The sequence below is a fragment of the Mobula birostris genome, chromosome 6 (assembly GCF_030028105.1).
Source record: "Mobula birostris isolate sMobBir1 chromosome 6, sMobBir1.hap1, whole genome shotgun sequence".
Taxonomy (NCBI): domain Eukaryota; kingdom Metazoa; phylum Chordata; class Chondrichthyes; order Myliobatiformes; family Myliobatidae; genus Mobula; species Mobula birostris.
The window spans coordinates 74,124,105-74,145,051 of record NC_092375.1 but is presented as its reverse complement, the minus strand read 5'-3'; the positions used below and the strand labels follow the sequence as shown (position 1 = coordinate 74,145,051).

Here is a 20,947-nt window from a genome sequence, read left to right as displayed (position 1 = left end):
GAAAATGCATGGCTATGCACTTTGGTTGTAGAAATAAATTTGCAGTCAATTTTCTAAATGGGGAGAAAATCCAAAAATCTAGGATGCAAAGGAATTTGGGAATCCTTATGCAGAACACTCTAAAGGTTAATTTGCAGGTAGAGTTGGTGGTAAGGAAATCAAATGCAATGTTAGCATTTATCTCAAGACGTCTTGAATACAAGGCTTTATAAGCTACTGGTGAGGTTTCACCTTGAGTATTGTGAACAGTTTTGGGCTCCTCATCTGAGAAAAAATGTGCTGGCATTGGAGAGGGTCCAGAGGCAGTTCACAAGGATGATTCGGGGAATGAGAGGGTTATCATACGAGGAAAGTTTGATGGCTCTGGGTCTGCATTCGCTGGAATTTAGAAGGATGGGGGGAGGGATGTCTCATTGAAACCCTTTGAATGTTGGAAGGCCTAGACAGAGTAGCTGTGGAAAGAATGTTTCCCATGGTGGGGGAGTCTAGGACAAAGGGGCACAGCCTCAGGATTAAGGGGCGTCCATTTAAAACAGAGATGCTGAGAAATTTCTTTAGCCAGAGGATGGTGAATTTGTGGAAATTGTTACCACAGGCAGCTGTGGAGGCCAGGTCATTGGGTGTATTTGATAGGTTCTTGATTGGACATAGCATCAAATGCTACAGGGAGAAGGCCGGGGAATGTGGTTGAGGAAAGGGAAAAAGGATCAGACATGATTGAATGGTGGAGCAGACTTGATGGGCAAAATGGCCTAATTCTGTTCCTATGTCTTATGGTCTTTTTTGTAAAGAATGACAATAAGTACAAACTGGAACATGTGGAAATGATGAGCCTGATGCCAGTAGTGGATAAGTTATTGGAAGGTATTCTAAGGGATCAGATATATACAGAATGTATTTGGCTAGATAGGGACTGCCTAGGGATAGTCGGCATGGCTTGGTTCATGGTAGGCCGTATCTAACCAATCTTACAGAGATTTTTCCAAGGAGGTTAGCAGGAAAGCTACAGTCTTGGTTGTAGTCTACATGAACTTTAATGGACAGCGAGGAAGGCTATCAAAGCTTGCAGAGGGATCTGGGCCAGCTGGCAAAATGGGCTGAAAGATGGCAGGTGGAATTTAAGCAGACAAATGTGAAATGTTATACTTTGGCAGGACAAAACAGAGTAGAACTTACACAGTGAAAGGCAGGCTACTGAAGAGTACAGTACAACAGAGGATATGGCAATACAGATCTGTAATTCCTTGAAAGTAGTGACACAGGTAGATGAGGATATAAATAGAGCTTTCGGCAAGTTGGCCTTCATAAATTGAAGTACTGACTACAGGAGTTGGGATGATATGCTGACGTTACATAGGACATTGGTGAGGTGTGTTGGGCATGTGGACAAGTGGTTAAGGCGTTCGTCTAGCGATCTGAAGGTCGCTAGTTCGAGCCTCAGCTGTGGCAGCATGTTTGTGTCCTTGAGCAAGGCACTTAACCACACATTGCTCTAGTGTCTGTGCGAGGAGTGGCGCCCCACACAGACTTCCAATCTGCACCTTGTGAGGCATAAAAATGCCCGATGCAGGCCTCTCTTGGTCTGAGTCGACGTTCCCTCCCTCCCCTCGGTGAGGTCTAATTTGGAGTATTGTGTGCAGTTCTGCTCACCTACCTACAGGAAGGACATCAATAAGATTGACAGAGTACGTGGATGCTATATAGTCTCCTCCCTGATGGGACAAACAGTCCATGAGCAGGGTGGGTGGGACCCTTCATGGTGTAAATGGCCCTTTTCCAGCATCTTTCTGTATATATGTGGACAGACTGGTGCGACTGCTGTGTTGGGCAGTGTTGATTACTCATTGTAGAGTCTTCTTTTTGGTCGCCAGTTTCCATAGCATGCAGTAATGCAGCATGTTAGGATGCTCTCCACTACGCATCTGAAGGAGGATATGAGGTAAATGTGCAGAGTCCAGCTCTCTTCAGCCTCCTCTGGAATTAAAGGCATTGTGGTGCTTTTCTGACTGCACAGGGTTTGTTCTGGGATCACGTGAGGTTGTGTGAGGTGCGCACTCCCAGGAGTGTAGAGCTGCTCGCGGTTTCCACTGCTGTGCTTCTGATGTGAAGGGAGGGGGGGGGGTGGCAGTGATTTGAGTTCTCCTGAAGTTGATAACCATCTCCTTTGCACCAGCTCGCAAGCTCTTCCGCCTCCTCTCCGTAGGCCGTCTCATTGTTGTTGGTGGTGAGCTGCATCACTGTCATCAATAACCTCATGTTACATCAAGACTGAGTCAGGAGGTTGTTTTCAATTGAATGAGATTAAGTAAATGTATCATCTCCCACTGTAAACGCAGCTCTCAGCATTTGCTTGCACAGCTTTCTGGCCTAGCCCGATCATGCTTTCAGCTCTGTTTCATCCACAGCTGATTTTCAGACTCATAGCATCTTGTAGCAGTTGTCCAATTTTCTGGGAAGCGGTGGTGTAGCTGGTCTAGACCACTGACCTAGGGACAAGAGCTCATATCCCACCATGACAGCTGGACAATTTAAATAGGTCTGGGATTAAAAAGCTGGTCCCAGTGACAAATAAAAAAACAACTGAACTGTTGCTTAAAAACCATCTTGGGTCACTAATGCCCTTCAGAGAAAGAAATTTGCCATTCTTGTCTGACCTTTTAGTGACACGTGCCTTGAAAAAGTATTCGGCCCCTAACCCTTTGTTCACATAAATGAGTATTACAAACAGGAATTTTGATCAACTTAATTGAATATTTTTATTTGTGAATCACGTGCTCCTTTCCTTATGCTAAAAAAACTTATCCTTGCCTGTAAATACTTTGTGAAGTGGCACTTAGAAGATACTGTAAAGATTTGGAAGAAGGTGTTGTGGTCGGATGAGACAAAAGTGGAACTTCCTGGCCTCAGCACTAAGGGGTACGTTTGGTGTAAATCCAATACTACACATCATCTAGATAACACCATCCCTACTGTAAAGTATGGTGGAGGTAGCATCATGCTATGAGGATGCTTTTCAGCAGCAGGCAAGGGAAATCTGGTCAGGGTTGCTGGGACTTTGAACGCTGCTAAATGCAGAGAGATTCTGGATAAAGGCTGCGGGTCTCTGCCAGAAAGTTTAAACCATGGAAGAAGCTTGTCTTTCTGCAGGACAATGACTGAAAGCACATTGCCTGAGCAACCATGGAGTGGCTTCAAATGAAGAAAATTCATGCTCGTCAGTGGCCCAGTCAGAATCCTGACTTTAACTTGATCGAGTATCTCTGGCAAGACCTCAAGATTACTGTCCATTGCTGCTCCCCAACCAACCAGACACAGCTTGAGCAATTTTGCAAGGAGGAACAGGTACATTTTGCTTTATCACATTGTGCAGAAATCAAGGCTCGGATTTGCAGAGCTCTGGACTTTGATCTTTGGTTTTGCTGTCTGGACCTGGCCGAGCTCTGGGTATTGATCCTAAGAACTCACCATTGATGGGCAGACCTTCGGGTTTTGACGAAACCAACCTCCAGGATCATTGACCTTTGATCACGGAGCACTTCAGGCCTTGACTTCTGGATGCACAGACCTCTGATCCCAGTGACTGGGTGGAGCTGTTACTGTTCACATGACTCCTGCCCGTAGAGACCTCTGACTCACGACTCGCAGACCCAAGGATCACTCTTCTCCGCAATGCCCGTTGACCCGACCCCAGGGATCATCGATCTTCAACCTTGCCACATTCCAACCTAGAACCCGAACAATACTCCTGACCTTGACTCTTCATTCTCCCTTATCCCTATCCCTAAACCCTAATCTGACACCTAATTCACCACCTGGTGCACAAAACCATCCCTCAAAGCTAACCAAGACTCTTCTCCTTGACAACAGGAATTCTGCAGATGCTGGAAATTCAAGCAACACACATCAAAGTTGCTGGTGAATGCAGCAGGCCAGGCTGCATCTCTAGGAAGAGGTGCAGTCGACGTTTCAGGCCAAGACCCTTCGTCAGTTAGTCCTGACGAAGGGTCTCGGCCTGAAACGTCAACTGCACCTCTTCCTAGAGATGCTGCCTGGCCTGCTGCGTTCACCAGCAACTTTGATGTGTGTTGCTCTTCTCCTTGAGCTCACCTCCATATGGAATTTCCATGCCAGGTCAAAATGGAATTTAATAGCAAGTAATAATATTCCATGCAAAAGTTAGGGAATCATGCACGGTCAGTTAAATCATTTTTTCATGCATGGTGGCCGGTACACAGATTGCTGTGGACTGGAAAATCAGCTGGAGAAGGACCTAGACACGATGTCTTTTCCTACTTTCCCTGTAGCCATCCGATACAAGAGACCAAAATAAAACACTTTTAAACGCTTAAGGCACTTCTCTACATAAGCACTGTGTTCCTCGAATAAGTAAGTAAGTAAATGGGGAAGTCTTCACCTGTGCATTCTGTTCTCTCTTCTGTTGAGGTAGAATCAATGTCCATCTCCAGTCACTTACCTTCCAGATTCTGATAAAATAACCAGAGCAGTGAAGTGAGCAATTATAAATGTCCGAGATGGATCACTGTGATTTGTAACCACACAACTATTTCCACTTGAGTGAATCTTTCTGTTAGACGAGAAGCCTGAGGAGAGTACTGTCAGTGTATGAAATATTTCTTCCATCTGTGTGATTAAAATAGTTTACCCTCCCATGGAGTCTAGAATTCATGTTGCCCCTCCAGCTCAGAGTCACTTTAGAGGAATGTTGCTTCTTACAGTGTTTCTGCTGATAAAATAGCTTCCTAGTTCTTCAAAATGTTTTGGATAATAATTCAGCAATGATTATAAGTTTGAATTACACAGTGTGTATTCTTGTTTTAAGGCTACAGGCAAAGTACAAAGGGTAACTTTGCAAACTTTTTCTCGGGAGATTAAATGATTTGTGGAGAGACGTAATAAAGGTGATCATATGAGGTGTCTGGAAGCTATGTCCTGTAAAGGATGAATAACCTTCTCTTGTCAGTTAAGTATTTTTTTAAGCAACTGCAAAGGGAACATCCTAAGGCTTTGCTACCTGTGCTCATTGCAAATTCTGAGCTGTAGGTTCACTAATTTCATCTTTGTACTCATCTTGAATTGATACACTTTTTATTCCAATTGCATATTTTAAGACAGCTGCAGCTCATATCAGGAACTGGTGTTGGACTCTTATTATTTCAACCTGCAAAAACAACATAACATATAAACCAATAAAATGTTTCCATTTCATAAGAAAATTCGTCCCAATATATTGCTAGGGATTCCTGAAAAGATACAAACTTTTGAGAATCTTCTGTGTCGACATCATTTTCCAGGCTGACATTTTAAAACTATCTGCTCAGGTTTGATTGAGTGCAATGTTTTATTCATTGTTTAGATATTAATGCAGAAGTACTAATAGGTTCTGGGGAGTCTAGTTACTTCACTTATGCCAAATAATTCATTATGTTTCTGCAACATGCACCTTTCTGTCATAGAAAAATCATAAGACCATACGACCACACAGCACGGGAGCAGAAACAGGCTAATCAGCCCATCCAGTCTGCTCCGCCATTCCATCATGGCTGATTTATTGTTATCTCTCAACCCCATACCACTGCCTTCTCCCTGTAACTTTGACAGCCTGATTAATCAAGAACCAATCAACTCCACTGTAAATATACTCAAAGGCTCGGTCTCCACAGGCATCTGTGGCCATGAATTCCACAGACTCACTTTGATTTTGATACAAAGATCCACTTATCTTTGTATCATCTGCAAACTTGGTCACAAAGCCATCAATTCCGACATCCAAATCATTGGCCTATAACATGAAGAGAAGTAGTCCCAACACCGACTCCTGTGGACCAGCACTGGTCACCGGCAGCTGTTCAGCACCAATAACTTCTGCTGCCACGCAGCCAATGTTCCTTCTAACACACATATTTTAATACTAGCGCACCAAAGGTTGTCACCCCCTCCTTTGCGGGCATGTTAAGTATATTTCGCGATCGTGCGCAATCACATTTCTGAGGGCCTCTAACATACTGGGTGGCAGGAGAATGGGGTGGGGGGGGGGTTGATGCCAAACATGTGGGGAAGAATAGGCCTCAAGGGGAATTGGACTGATGAGGTTGCTCTTTGAGCTGGGATGGACCAAATGCCCTCCATTTATGGGGTAAAAAAATTTGTTTAGACAGCCATAAACTGTCCATGAATGCAGCTAACAAATGGAACAATGAAGTAGATTATAAAGGTATCTAATAAATTGTGAATCAGTTAACAGGGTGTAGCATTCTGAGTTGGTAGTTTCAGTGCTTCTGCTGTTATGGAAAAATTTACTCCCTCAGGAGATGGCACAGAATTGAGTAATGATCGATTGGTCCTACTCACTGTGGAGGGCTGCAGGTACTTTCAATAGTGGGGCTGAGGGTGCTTTAGAAAGAGGAAAACAATGTAATGAGGTCACAGTATCGTTGTTCCTATTCTTATTCTCAGACTTGATATTGAAAGCAAACAGCAATTAAACAGCATTCATCTGGGCAGATCAGCTGAAGTTGGTCCCTTTCACTGAAACTCTACAGATGGGTGGGAAAACTTATCACTCGTCTGCTGGGTTCCTTACAATGGATTATAAAATCAGCAGCATTGACCAATATTCCAATGATCCTGCTGTATTCTCTTTGTATATGCCTCTGTCCTTCGAGAATAATCTAAAAATGATTGGGTAACTAAATGCATTACTAAATGACAATAAAAGAGGACTACGTGTCTTCATAATCATAACTGACTGACAGTCCCAAATGTAGACTTTTCATTTCATTTAGGGCCAAAAGGTTTGAACTGACATAATCTTCTTTATGGATACTTAACTCAAGTGAGGTGCTTTTTTTCACCTACCGGTTGCTTAGTTCAATAGTGAATGTGAGCTGCCTCAATATCAAACTCAAGATTGCTGTCCTTTCAACCAAACTGTGGGAGGAATGACTTTGGAATACTTAAGACTCTTTCGATTTCTTCATGGGATTTTGACATTGCTAACAGTTCATTGCCTTGAAAAAGTATTCAGTCCCCAACCATTTGTTCACGTAAATATTACAACCAAGTATTTTAATCAATTTAACTGAGAATTTTTATTTGTGAATCACATTCTCCTTTCTTCACAGCCGAGCCCAAAAAAAACCAGGGAAAGTTGTAAAGCATGAAAGCTATGCAGCTCGGGGCATCGGAGTTGGGAGTTCAATTCCAAAGTCATCTGCAAGGTGTCTGTACGTCTTCCTCGTGGAATGCGTGGGTTTTCTCCGAGTGTTCGGGTTTTCTTTCACAGTCCAAAAATGTTCCAGTTAGCAGGTTAGTTGGTCATTGTAAACTGTCCCGTGATTAGGCCAGTGTTAAATCTGTGGTTGCTGGGCAGGCGGCTTAAAGAGCTAGAAGGGCCTACTCTGCTTCTCTTTCCAATAAATAAATAAAATAATTAAATTAATGAATGAATGAATGCCTCAGTTCAGGGTCAAACAGCAAGTCAGGATTTCAAACAATTTTGTTTAGCTTCATCTAATGTCCAGTTGGAAGTGTTGCGTTAGCAGAAAAGGAACAGAGTTTGCGGCTCAAACGAAGGTCAATAGCTTCCATCATCAGAATATTTAACTTGAACATATTTCTGCACTTCCTGTATTGAGCACAAGGAAAACAAAATGGCAGTTCGAGGACACAAAGGGGCCAAGGGAGATGAGACAGTGAAGAAGGTTAGTTGTGCGTATTCAGTGAACACATTGAAATTGGGTTCTGGATGATGTTTCCAAGAGTTGCTATACACGAATGTTCCGGATGGCTCTTGACGTGAGTTGGCAACAGCACATGACGAATGTTGAGCTCTATAACAACCTACCAATGCTCTCCACTAAAATCGAGGCAAGAAGACTGCAACTAGCGGGGCACTGTCTACGCCACGCCGAGCTACCTGCCAGCCTAGTCGTCATATGGGAGCCCAAGCACGGGAGGATGAGCCCTGGGCACCCTCCCAGGACTATGGTCAACACGCTCCTAGAAGACAGCGGCGTGGCTAATGTAAATGAACTGAACACACTGCTGAGGGAGAGGGAGAAGTAGAGAGTCCGTCATCATGCCCAACGCCGGCCCCCTAGGCCTGAGTTGATGTAGTAGTAGTAGGTTCCAAGAGGCTGTACATAGATGATCATAGCACTGGGCCCTTGGAACGTCAGATGGGTGGAACGTTAGAATGCTGACAGAAACATTCCAGTAAGATGGCAGTGACCTTGATTGCAGCAGCTTCTACTGGGTCAACCAAATGCATCACTGTCCTTTTTAAATGTATTTTTTTATGATCGCAAGAATCTGCTGGACTCAAAGTGTGGCAGGTCTGCCCCATCAGCAAGTTGCTCATTGGCAGAGAAACTGAAGGAGCAGGTCCCGGTATGGATCATGTGGCTGCCTGCATCAGAGAGGCGTCAGAGGAGTCGGCGTATGAAGGAGGTGTGCTGTCTGACAGCGAGTGATCACCTTGGTTGCTTTTCTTGTAATTGCAAGATCCTGTAGGACAATGTTGTTGTGGAATGCTGCAAGTCCAACTCACTGATTTATTTGGCATTAGGTGTGGAGGCTGCGTGGCTTCGGTCGTAGCGAGGACAAGCCATGTTATTGCCTTTACTGCTGTCCAGGAGAGAGGCATCAGAGTTGATGTGGTCCACTGGGGTCGGTGTGGCATGGGTTCCAAACTAGAATCTGTGCTGCCCCCTAGAGTTCACTTAGCAGAAGACAAGCCATGTTGTGTTCCACTGCAGATTTCTGCGACATTCATGGACTCAGTGTCTTCAATGGCATTTTTTTGTGTGACTGTATTTTACTGATATCTCATATATGTTGCGATCTTATGTGCACTATATGTGCTTTGTGCTGTGTGTGACGGTTGGCACTGTGTTTTGCACCTTGGCCCCATATAATGCTGTTTCATTCGGTTGTTTTCGTGGGTATTCACATATGGTTGAGTGACAATTAAATTTGAACTAAAACCACTGACACGATGGACAAGAATTAGTCTTGATGAATGCAGTCTTTCCCGATGAGATGAAAGTGGAGAAGCACCAGAGGAGATTGGATTGGACCACTTTGAAAAGGCTGCAGTCCAGGTGAGGACGATGTGCAGTGATAGTTAAACACAGCTGTAGTCACATAAGCTGGCACTGGTAACTTTGAAAAGTTGCTTCATTGCTTTGACAAGGGATGAATTCCGAATGCTGGTGTTCAGAGCACTTCAGAAAATGGCATCCATTTCAGACATAACAGACTATTAGAGTAAATTTGGAAGGAAAGGGTTATGGGCATAAGGGGGCTGTGTACAAAAAATTATCATTCAAAAGTATAATTTCTGAGGAGTAAGATGAGTAAACGGCAGCAGATTTACTTTGAAGGGGAAAACAATCGAGGAGAGGCAAACAAGCAAAATTATCTCTCATAGGGTTAGAAGGGGAAGCTGGATGGTCATCATTTTGGTGAGAGTTGAGGTCAAGGGAGGAGGTGACAGTTGCAAAGACATGTTGAGGTCATGGCAGGATGATAAAAAGAAATTCAGAGACCAGGATGAAGGAAGAGAAAATGCATCATCCCTGTGGACAAGAGGAAATAGAGAGCGATAGAGTATCAAGGGGTGAGCTGATCTGTTAGTCTTGATTTTAGTCAAGAAATTCATCAAATTTAGGAGCTCCATTAAGATATTGTTGAAGGTGAGAGTGCAGGGTGGACAGGGAAAGAGTGAGAGAAAGATGGGCATGAGGGCAGTAGCAAGGGGATGGATTGATCTTTGAAGAAGATCTTGAAATACCAAACAATTAGGGTCATAGAATTGTTTAGCGTGGAGAAAGGTCACTTGGCCCAAATTGTCATGCCAACTAGCTACTGCCCTTTTCTATCAATCCATCTCTCACCACTTGATCACTAGCTTTCTGTTTCCATGTGCTCATCTAGACCCTTTTAGCATTTTGTCAGTGATCCGGCTTCAACCACTCACTCAGGCAGTGCAGTCCAGGTATTTACCACTCTCAAGGTGCTCCTCGTATCCCCTCCACATCCCTTCCCCCTTGCCCTAAATCTATATCCTCCAGTTTAATCAGCCTTTGATATGGGGAAATGTTTCACAGAACATAGATCAGTACAGCACTGGATAGTCTACTTAGCCCGTGATGCCATTTTAAACCAGATGTCCTTCTCCTGTGTATCATCCACATCCCTCCATTCCATTCCCTGCATATTGACGTGTCTACCCAAAAGCCTCTCATTCTCCACCAAACTGCAACCGCTGGTAACTCATTCGAGGAACCTACCACGCTCTGTATAAAAAATCAGCTTGCCTCTCACAGCATCTTTAAACTTCTCCCTTCCAACATTAAAAACATGTCCTCTGGCATTTCCACCCTGGAGAAAAAGTTAATATCTACCCTATCTATACCACATAATTTTTAAAACCCTTATGTCTCCCTCAGCTTCTGATGCACTTGGGAGAACAACCCAAGTTTGTCCAGCCTGTCTTTATAGCTCACAGCCCCCAATTCAAGCAGTTTTAGGTGAATGATTTCTATGGTTATTCCCCAATCTCTGCATCCTACCTATAATGTTACTGTATACAATATTCCATGCGTAGTCTTAAGTGGAAAGGTGAATAGCCAGAGGTCATGGTCCATGTAGGTACTAATGACATGGGTAGGATAGGTGACAGGGATCTGCATAGGGAGTTCAGGGCATTAGGTGCTAAGTTAAAGGTTCTCCAGGGTTATGATCTCAGGATTGCTACCCGTGCCATGGCCTAGTGAGGCCAGAACTAGGAAGATTATACAGTTTAATACATGGCCAAGGAGTTGGTGTAGGCAAGAGGGCATAAGATTTTTAGATCATTGGGCTCTGTTCCAGGGAATCTGGTACCTGTACAGAATGGAGAGCTTGCACCTGCACTGGAGGGGAACTAATGTCCTAGTGAAAAGGTTTGTTAATGCTGCACGGTGGGGTTTAAACTAGAGTTACAGGGGTGGCAGGTGGGAACCAGAGTGCCAGAAGAATTAGTGAAGAGGTAACAGAGGCAGATGTTGGTAAGACCTCAGACAAAGTCAGGAATCTAAAGGTTGAGCATGGTGCGACTAGTGTCCTGAGCTGCCTATATTTCAATGCAAGAATAGTCGTAGGAAAGGCGGATAATAGTGCTGAAGATGAGGTAGCTGGTTTACAAACAGAGGCAATGTGTAGTGAGGAGAGGCTGTTGATAGTGCAACATTGCAGTCAACAGGATGAGTTGCAATATTAAAGGCGGACAAAATCAAAAAGGGTGAATGCAGGACAGAAGGTGTTATATCTGAATGCATGCAGTACAGAAAATAAGGAGATGAACTTGTAGCACAGTTATAGCAACAGTCACAGTTGGCAGGTATGATGTTGTAGGCATCACTGAATTATGGCTGAAAGATTATAGCTGGGAGGTTAATGTCCAAGGATACACATTGCATCAAAAGGTTAGGCAGGAAGGCAGAGGGGACGGCATTGCTCTGTTGGTAAAAAATGAAATCAAGTCATTAGAAAGAGGTGACATAGGGTTAGAAGGTGTTGAATCATTGTGGGTAGTGTGAAGGAACTGCAAAGGTAAAAAGACCCTGATGGGAGTTCCATACAGACATCCAAACAATGGTAAGGATGTGGCCTACAAAATACAACAGGAGGTAGAAAACGCCTGTCATAAGGGCAATGTTACAATAGCCATGTAGGACCTCAAAGGAAGTTCACAAAGATGATTTCAGGATTGAATGGCATGCCATATGAAGAGTGTTTGATGGCTCTGGGCCTGTATTCACTCGAATTCAGAAGAGTGAGGAGTGACCTCATCGGAATCCTATCAAATGGTGAAACGCCTTGATAGAGTGGATGTGGAGAGGATGTTTCCTATGGTGGGAGAGTCTAAGACCAGGGGACACAGCCTCAGAATAGAGAGGTGTCCTTTTAAAATGGAGATGAGGAGGAATTTCTTTAGCCAAAGAGTAGTGAACCTGTGGAATTCATTGCTACAGACAACTATGGAGGCCAAATCTTTATGTATATTTAAGACAGAGGTTGACAGATTCTTGATTGGTCTGAGCATGCAGGGACATGGGGAGAAGGCAGGAGTCTGGGGCTGAGAGGAAAATTTGATCAACCATGATGAAATGGTGAAGCAGACTCAATGGGCCAAGTGGTTTAATTCTGGTCCAATATCGAATGGTCTTGTGGCCTAGGAAGCAATGGAGGAATCTAAGGGGTATGGATCAAAAGCGGTAAAATAAGATTAACAGGAAATAAAGCAACACACACAAAATGCTGGTGTGTCTGACAGAATTGGAAGCTGCTGAATTTATCAGTTTGCTCTGCCACTAGATTCAACAATGAGACTTGGGATGCAGCCCATTCTGAATCAGGTCCTCTAGCATTAATTCAAAATTAATTACCAGTCACCGTAGGCTTTAGAAACCCATAGATGCTGGAAGTAGGAGACAGCAGAAAGAGGTCATAAGTTTTGCATTAGGAAAGAACAGAGATGGGAGAAGGAGGAGGAATAAAGTGGACTGATAGTGTTGGACACAAAATCTGTCCACATTCCTGTATTACAGATCGGACAAAGCAACCTTGCCTGTTCACTGGTATGACCTCAGTGGCAACAGGGACACTGCCACTGCAAGATGGCAAAGCTGAATAGGGCTTAACCAGCTGTAAATCCTGTCATTGGCTTTGACATTCAGAGACAAAAAGTATTAAAATAGAAGCAATTAAAACAAAAACAACAAACTTTATTCCTTGGAATGGAGGAGATTGAGGGATGCCCATATAGAGGTGTATAAAATTATTAAGAGTGAACACACAGTGTACTTTTCCTGGGGAAAGGGAACTAAAAACTAGGGGCTGTAGGCTAAAGGGGAAAGGTGAAGGAATTAAAAGGGACCTGGGGGGCAACAGCTTCTCACAGAGGGTGGTGTGTTTGTGGAACCAGCTGCCAAGAGGTTGAGGTAGCTGCAATATCAACATTTAAAAGATATTTGGATAAGCACGTGGATGGGAGGTGCTTAGAGAGATATTGGTAAAATGCAGACAAACGGGGCTGGCTTGGGGGGGACACAATGGTTAGCATGGATGAGTTGAGCTGAAGAGCCTGTTTCCGTGCTCTATTACCAATGATTCTGACTACAATAGACAAAAATAAGAAAAAACATCAAAAGAAAGCAAAATATTAAACCAAGCTCCCTTATCTGGTGCTTTTTACATCAGGGAAGATACCTCTTGTACCTAATAAGGAATCTGAATCAGGTTTATGATCACCGGCAGATCTCATGAAATTTGTTAATTTTGTGGCAGCAGTACAACACAATACATGATGATAGAGAGAAAATACATAGTAAATATATATATATATTAAATAGTTGAAGTGCAAGAAAGATAGAAATAAAAACTGGTCAGTTGTGTTCATGGGTTCAATGTCCATTCAGTCATCAGATGGCAGAGGGGAAGAAGCTGTTCCTGAACCATTGAGTCCTTAAAGAGGCCACTGCGTGTTTGCTTGTGGTCATTTGCTGCTGTAGCCCATCCACTTCAAGGATCGACATGATGTACATTCTGCAATGCTCTTCTGCACACCACTGTTGTAATGCATGATTATTTAAGGTACTGTCATCTTGAACCAGTCTGTCTATTCTCTTCTGGTTTCTCTCGCTAACAAGGCATTTTTGCTCACAGAACTGCCACTCACTGGATTTTTTTTTTGTTTTTCACACTATTCTACATGTACAGTACTCCATTGCGTGAAAGTCACAGAACATCAGCAGTTTCTGAGACAACCAAACCATCCTATCTAGCACCAATAGTCATTCCACAGTCAAAGTTACTTTGATCACATTTTCTCCCCATTCTGATGTTGAACAACATATGAACCTAATGACCATAAATCAGCCTCATTTATGCATTGAGTTGCTGTCACACAATTGGCTGATTAGACATCTGCATTCACGAGCAAGTGTACGGCATACATAATAAAGTATATATCTTGACATTTAAATATTTGATTTACAAACATTTGTACATTGTAGATATTTAAAAAGATATCACTCAAGATCAGACAGTCAGTGCTAAAATCAGACAGGTTATTTTTACAGACAGGATATTACTTCTGACATCTGCAGTGCATGAAATGTTAACATCCCTATTTATCGTTGAATTGCTGCTGTGGAGTCAAACATAGGCCAATTCTGATAAGATGATAAACATCATTTCCACAGTGAACGGTAGGTTCTTTGGCTGCCTGGTAGTTTCATGGTTGTCATTACCAATACTTCTCTTTAACTGCAGACTTACTTAGTTACCTCAGTTGAAATTTCCCCAGCTGCCAGGGTTAAGGTGGTACTAGTGTCTCTGGCTGAGTGGCTCAGACCTTTGTATACCTGTCCAGTAGCTGAATCCCTTTGTTGGGTTACCCCGCGGCTGGTATGGTGTTGCATTGTTGTTAAACTGAAAATTTATATGTTATTATGGTTGGATATTGGTCTTCATTAATAAACAACTACCCTTCACTAAATTCAAAGATGTTGCTTAATTCTTTGATGTAGTACTAATTCGAGCAAACTGAAAACAAGAATAATAATCTCAATGAGCTCAATACTCTTATTAATCCATCTCCCCAACACACCTACCCCTCCCAACACCACTGCCATGTGGCCCAAACTCGTGACCTCCACCACCCAGGAGAGTAGGAGCAGAAGGCACCAGCACCTACATTCTCTTTACACAAGTCGCCATCTCCCATCCATTGGGGAGTTCTGACTTTGAAACAAATCACTGACCTTCCACCATCACTGGATCCAAATCCTGGGACTCCGGACAAAACAGCACTGAGAAAGTACCCTGACCGGAAAGATTGCAATAATTCAAGGCAGTGGCTCACCACCAGTTTCTCAAGGGCTATAATGTATGTCTTTGCCATGGCATCCAGACTCTGAATAATGAATACTGCTTTTTAAAAAAAATTTAGAAAACAAAGTCAGAAAATGTATGTTTTTCTACTGTTGATGATGGGCTCCAAGTCATGGAGGAATGAGTTCAAAGTTTCCAATATTTTGTCGATCGGGTCTAACTGCAATTACCTTTGCATAGCGAGAAAGAATGCACCAACCAAACAAAAGGCTTTAAACCTACTTGATGTAGTAACTTCTGCCGTCCTTATTAGTCGCCATCTCCCATCCATAGGGAAACCCCTGAGAACAGTTCCAGCTGGGCGAAGAAGGTAACCAGCCTGAAGACTTGCTTCTGTGGCTAGAAATTTTAAAAAAAAGTTTAAGTTTAAATATCAATCTTATTCACTGGTGATTTCACTCAACAATGGCCATGAAAAAGCCTAATGTAATGATCATTATAAGCTAAAACATACTGATATAATTAAGTGGCAGAATAACATCAGTTCTCTCCTTAGAGAATATCATTGAATAATCTCAACAAACTTTCCGGTGAGCATAAAACTGATGCTTATCTAAAAAGTCCAGAATTTCCAAGTTTATTCAAATACAGAATGCCATACAGCAGAACTAATTGCAAAAATTTTTTCACCATTACATGAAATTACATTACATTTCAAAAATACTTCATTGGTTGTTAATTACTCTAGGATGGCCTCAAGCTGTAAGTACCATATCTAAATGCAAGACATTTCTTTCCTTTGAAAAACTTTATCAAAAATATTTCAGAATGTTTAACTACTTCGGTTATTTTTAATAAAGAAAATACCATCTTTTCCAAACCAAATTTATTTTCTTATTATATGATTTCATTAACTTTTTATTACAATGTTGCTTCATAAACATAAGTTCACATCCTTCAAACATAATGGAGATCAATGCATTTATCTAATAGGATTAAAATGTTTCAGTGGAATTATATGCACAATTGAGAATGATTAATATGTTTGCTTTCAACTTTACAAACCATTACAAGCTATTAATCAAGCACAGCTTTACTATGCCTTTATGTTATTCCATAGAACTTGATCAGTGTTGGCAGCAACAACCAAATTTCCAGTTTCAACCTCCTTATAAAAATGCTTATGTTAATTTTTGTTTAATTATTATGCAGCTACTATAACAGATAGAATGAATCTTCGTTCATTATTGGTGTTTGTTATGGGTTTGTGCTGAGGCAGGTTTTAAAATTTGCTCACCATCAGCAGCTGCCTCTAATATTCTTTTTCTATATTATCATGATTGCGTAGGATAACTATATTGTATTAAACAATTAATGATATATACTGCAGTTTAAAATGAATACATTCTACGAATAAAATGTGAATTGATATAAAATGCTCAAAAAGGCAAAATCCATCATTAAAGATCGCCACCATCTGGGCCATGCCATCTTCTCACAGCTACAATTGGGCACAAAGTACAGAAGCCTGAACTACCACAGCAACAAGTTCAAAGTTCAAAGGAAATTTTTATCAAAGTACATATATGATGCCATATACCACCTTGACAACACACTCAAAATGCTGGAGGAACTCAGAAACCCAGGCAGCATCTGTGGAAGAGAGTACATTTGACGTTTTGGGTCAAGACCCTTCAGCAGGTCCTGCTGAAGAGTCTCAGTCCAAAACGACGACTGTTCACCCAACAGTCACCAAACCTAAAAACAAGGTTGGAGCTGTACTTGGTCATACATATATAATTATAAAGTGACAAACACAGAGGGCTAAGCACACAGCCTTGTGTGCTGATGGTGAGTGTGGAGGAGATGTTGCCAATTCATACTGACTGGAGTCTGCCGGAGAGGAAATCAAGGAACAGTTGTACAGGGGGATAGTAAGACCCAGGTCTTGGAAATTAGTGATGAGTTTTGTGGGAAAGATGGTGTTGAATGTTGAAAGCTGTAGTCAATGAAGAATATTCTGATGTATGCACCTTCATTGTCCAGGTGTTCCAGAACAGAGTGAAGAGCCAAGGCATTTGCTGTTGACTTGTTATGATAGTAGGCACATTAGAATGAATCCCTGTCAGGAGCTGCATGCTTCATGACCGACCATTTGAAGCACCTTATCAAGTTCAAACTACTTCTACGACTACGTCAACTCAGGCCTAGGGGGCCGGCGTCGGGCAAACACAGAGGGCTAAGCACACAGTCTTGTGGTGCACCAAGCTACTTCCCTTACAAGTATTCAGTTCTTGAAGCAACCCACGCATCCCTAACCACTACCTCAGTACAGCAGTGCTGTCACCACTTCGCACTGCAATGGACGAATTATGTTCTTCTTGTGCATATTATTTTTTTGTTTAGTGTTAGACATGATCAAATGGCACAGTGGACTCAGTGGGCTGAATAGCATAATTCTGCTCCTATGCCTTAAGGATTTATAGTCTAATGTCTTGTCTCTGATGCTATATGCTGGTGGTGTCATTGCAATTAGGTTTTTTTACGCTTTTGCATACTGTACTTGTGCATATGACAATAAACTTGATTTTGACTTTGAACATAAACTAACCACAAGGCACGATGGGATACATGACAAAAAAAAGTTTAATATTTCAGGTATGCTTATAGAAAATGTAGTAGAAAGCATAGTATTCAGCGAGTTAAAATATTGATAGGGGAGATAAGGGTGGAACATATAGGATGTCTTAGAAACGTAGAAACGTAAAAAACCTACAGCACAATACAGGCCCTTTGGCCCACATGCTGTGCCAAACATGTACTTTAGAAATTACCTAGGGTTACCCAAAGCTCTCCATTTTTCTAAGCTCCATGTATCTATCCAAGAGTCTCAGAAGACCCTGTTTTATCTGCTTCCACCACCGTTGCCAGCAGCCCATTCTACGCACTTACTTCTCTCTACATAAAAGCTGTACCCCTGACATCTCTCCTGTACCTACTTCCAAGCACTTTGAAACTGTGCCCTCTTGTGTTAGCCATTTCAGCCTGGGGGAAAGCTTCTGACTATCCACATAATCAATGCCTCTCATTATCTTATACACAGTGAAAGGATCTAGTAGTGTTACTATAGAGAATAAAGGCCTCCTGTTTTAGTCAATCTGAGGTTTTTGATATCATGGAAGGCTAGTAAGAAGGGCTAAGGTGGTCATCTGTTGACCAACAGTACTCCGCTTGTTCACATCAGTATTAACTATGTTTAACTGGTGTTTGCCAGACAGAAGAAAGACATAAGAAGGCATCTATCCTAATATGGGCAGGTTGGGATAGTGTAAATAGGCACAGAGGTTGGTATGCACATGATGGATCAAAAGGACCATTTCTGTGTTGTATGACCTACATCTCTCTGGCTCAGTTATGGAATTAAATCAGAGCATTGTAAAAACTCACAGATCCTCCATTGCATGCTTTTGTCTATGTGATAAATACTTGTTGTATTTTTACCTCTGAACTCTAAATGGAATCTGCTCCACAACACTAGTAAGAAATCAAAGTAAAATAAATGCTGAAAACCCAACAAGTCAGGCAGCATTTGCAGAAAGCGAAACAGTAACGTTTCGGTCAACAACCCTTTGTTCGAAATGGACTGGGGAAAAAAAAGAGAATAAATAGTCTCACATTGATGGTGGGGTGATATAGACAGGACATATGTCAGCAAATGCATGGGAGACTTCACCAGAGTTGCATTTGGTGAGCCAACTTGGAGCTGAATGACCTAGCAAAGAATCAGGTGCATAAGACACCTTCCAGTATTCTAACTGGTAAATTACTAAAATTGACCATTTTACCAAAGTATTCAGCCAGAACAATACCATATCCTAAGATGATTTTTACATTATGCTAAAATCAAAAGAGTTAGGTAAAGAGATGACAATAAATGGTACACTTTTCTAATTAGCATTTTGAACTCTATTTTCTTTAGAAGGCACATCAGATCTTTGGGACAAGACTTGCTGGTCTAGTCCCGAAGAAGAGTCTCTGCCTGAAACGTCGACTGTTTGTTCATTTCCACAGATGCTCTCTGACCTGCTGAGCTCCTCCAGAACGTCATGTGTGTGCCTATAATCCTCATGTTTTACTAGCTTGGAGGTGGAAGGCCAACCTCACTGGCCATCTGCATCCTGAAGAGCTATCATGTGATTTCAATGGCACCATGGGCTCAGCCATGTCATGTTGTGTACAGCCTTTGACAGCCAGCAAAGTTGTGTTGGAGTTCTACCAAATACTTGAGCAGCAACTGATTCAAGTAGATTTTAGAATATCTTTTGCATGCAGGACTTACAAGGTTAAACCAAAATTTAAAAAAAACACTTATAACATATGTAGTTAAACCATAAAGGTAATATGAAATGATATTATAAAATAAACCTTTGTTTTCTACTTCCCATTGAAATCAACAGATCCTGTGCCTCATCTTGCCAATGCGGGATTTAAGAGGCAAAGTGCTGGGGAATCCCGGCATGAGTAAGCCTGCCACTGGGCTCCATGTGCAGTACACTGAGCGACTGAACTGACAGAACTGGGATATCACACTTGTCAGTCAGAACCAGGACATTACATCTGACAGCACGTGCACATAGGTTTATAACGTACTTCAGTTTTAATATCTGAAGGCCAAGCTTGAAAAAGCACTGTGATCTGGTCTTGTGAATTTCCAACCACTAACCAATAAACAGGCCATTTTAATTTCTTATTGAGTGTTAACATATTTCATATGGGTTTCTGTATACTCCTTACCAGACATTTTCTTTTAGCAAGAGCTTCCCAGGTTGTTAAATTACCCCTTGAACTGAAGTTTGTATCACTGTGCTTGGGCTAATGAAGTCCATTTCTAACAATTAATTTGCGATAATCATTGCTTCCTTAACAATAGGTAGAGTGGCACCACCTTCTGTTCGGCAACATGAATATGCAAGCAACAACACAGAGCTGAGTATTCTGGCATTCAGCTTTGATCATGGTGAAGTTGCACATTAACCCTATTCACTTTAGTTTCATTTTGCTCCTGTGTTCATTTCATATTAGGTCAGAATAAGATCAGATAAAACTTTATTTATCCCAAAGGAAATTATTACTGCAAGGTTGCTCGGTCAGAAATATATACTTTAAAGTACAAATTGTAAACATTGAGGCATGAAAAAGAATATAAAATGAGCATTAACTGTGAAATAAGATTAACGTAAAATGTGAGTAAGACTAACTGATTAGATTTCAGTGGTATTGACAGGATCTTCAAATGTCCAGAATAGACAAAACTTAATTGTGATAGAGGAGAAAACAAACTGGACAGTTAAAAAAAACAAATACAGTGGATTCCAGTTAATTGGGACACGTCGGGACCAGTACATCTTGGTCCAATTAAGCCACTGCCCTAATTAGCTGATGTTTCATGAAGATAGTTAAAAAGGTATAAAAAAGACAAGCTACCATCTAGCTGAGTAATGAATTATGTATTCAAATGTAATACAGGATAAATTAAAACACTACCAAAACTACTACAGTGCTATAAAATTATGTATTAGTTCCTAATAGTTATTGAGGAAAGAATTCATCCAGTGTACCCTGCCGTGTTCTTTCGATTGACTTTAAATGAACAAAATCAGTGCAGGCACCTAGTGCAGAGAGTGGACTGCCTTCAAACAATGTTTTTTATGATTGCATCCACCAAATCTTCATTTTAATTGCAATATTCAACATAACTGTTGATGCCTACAAATTCTTCATAGTTCCTAACCTGTAACTCCTGTTACTCATCATGTAACTCATCAGTTAATAACTCATCAGGGGTGATTGATAAGTTTGCGGCCTAAGGTAGTAGGAGATGAGTTATTAACCTCAAACTTTCTGCATAATCACTCAAAGAGTTGACTTGCATGTACATGTAATGAGAGCTGTATAACTCATCTCCTTCTACCTATATCACCTCTGTTGTGGACACTTTCTGGAGGTCCAAGATCCATATGCTCCACCACCGCTGGACTAAGTGTGT

At 41.7% G+C, this 20,947-nt stretch overlaps 1 protein-coding gene across 1 annotated transcript in view; it reads right to left on the bottom strand.

Moving 5' to 3' along the window:
• frmpd4 (FERM and PDZ domain containing 4) overlaps window positions 1–20,947 on the bottom strand; it is a 472,289-nt gene that overhangs the window by 327,719 nt on the left and 123,623 nt on the right. The window contains exon 2 of the mRNA XM_072262320.1: window positions 15,184–15,300. Coding sequence (XP_072118421.1) covers window positions 15,184–15,221 — 38 coding nt within the window. The 5' untranslated portion in view covers window positions 15,222–15,300. The remainder of the gene's footprint in view (window positions 1–15,183; window positions 15,301–20,947) is intronic.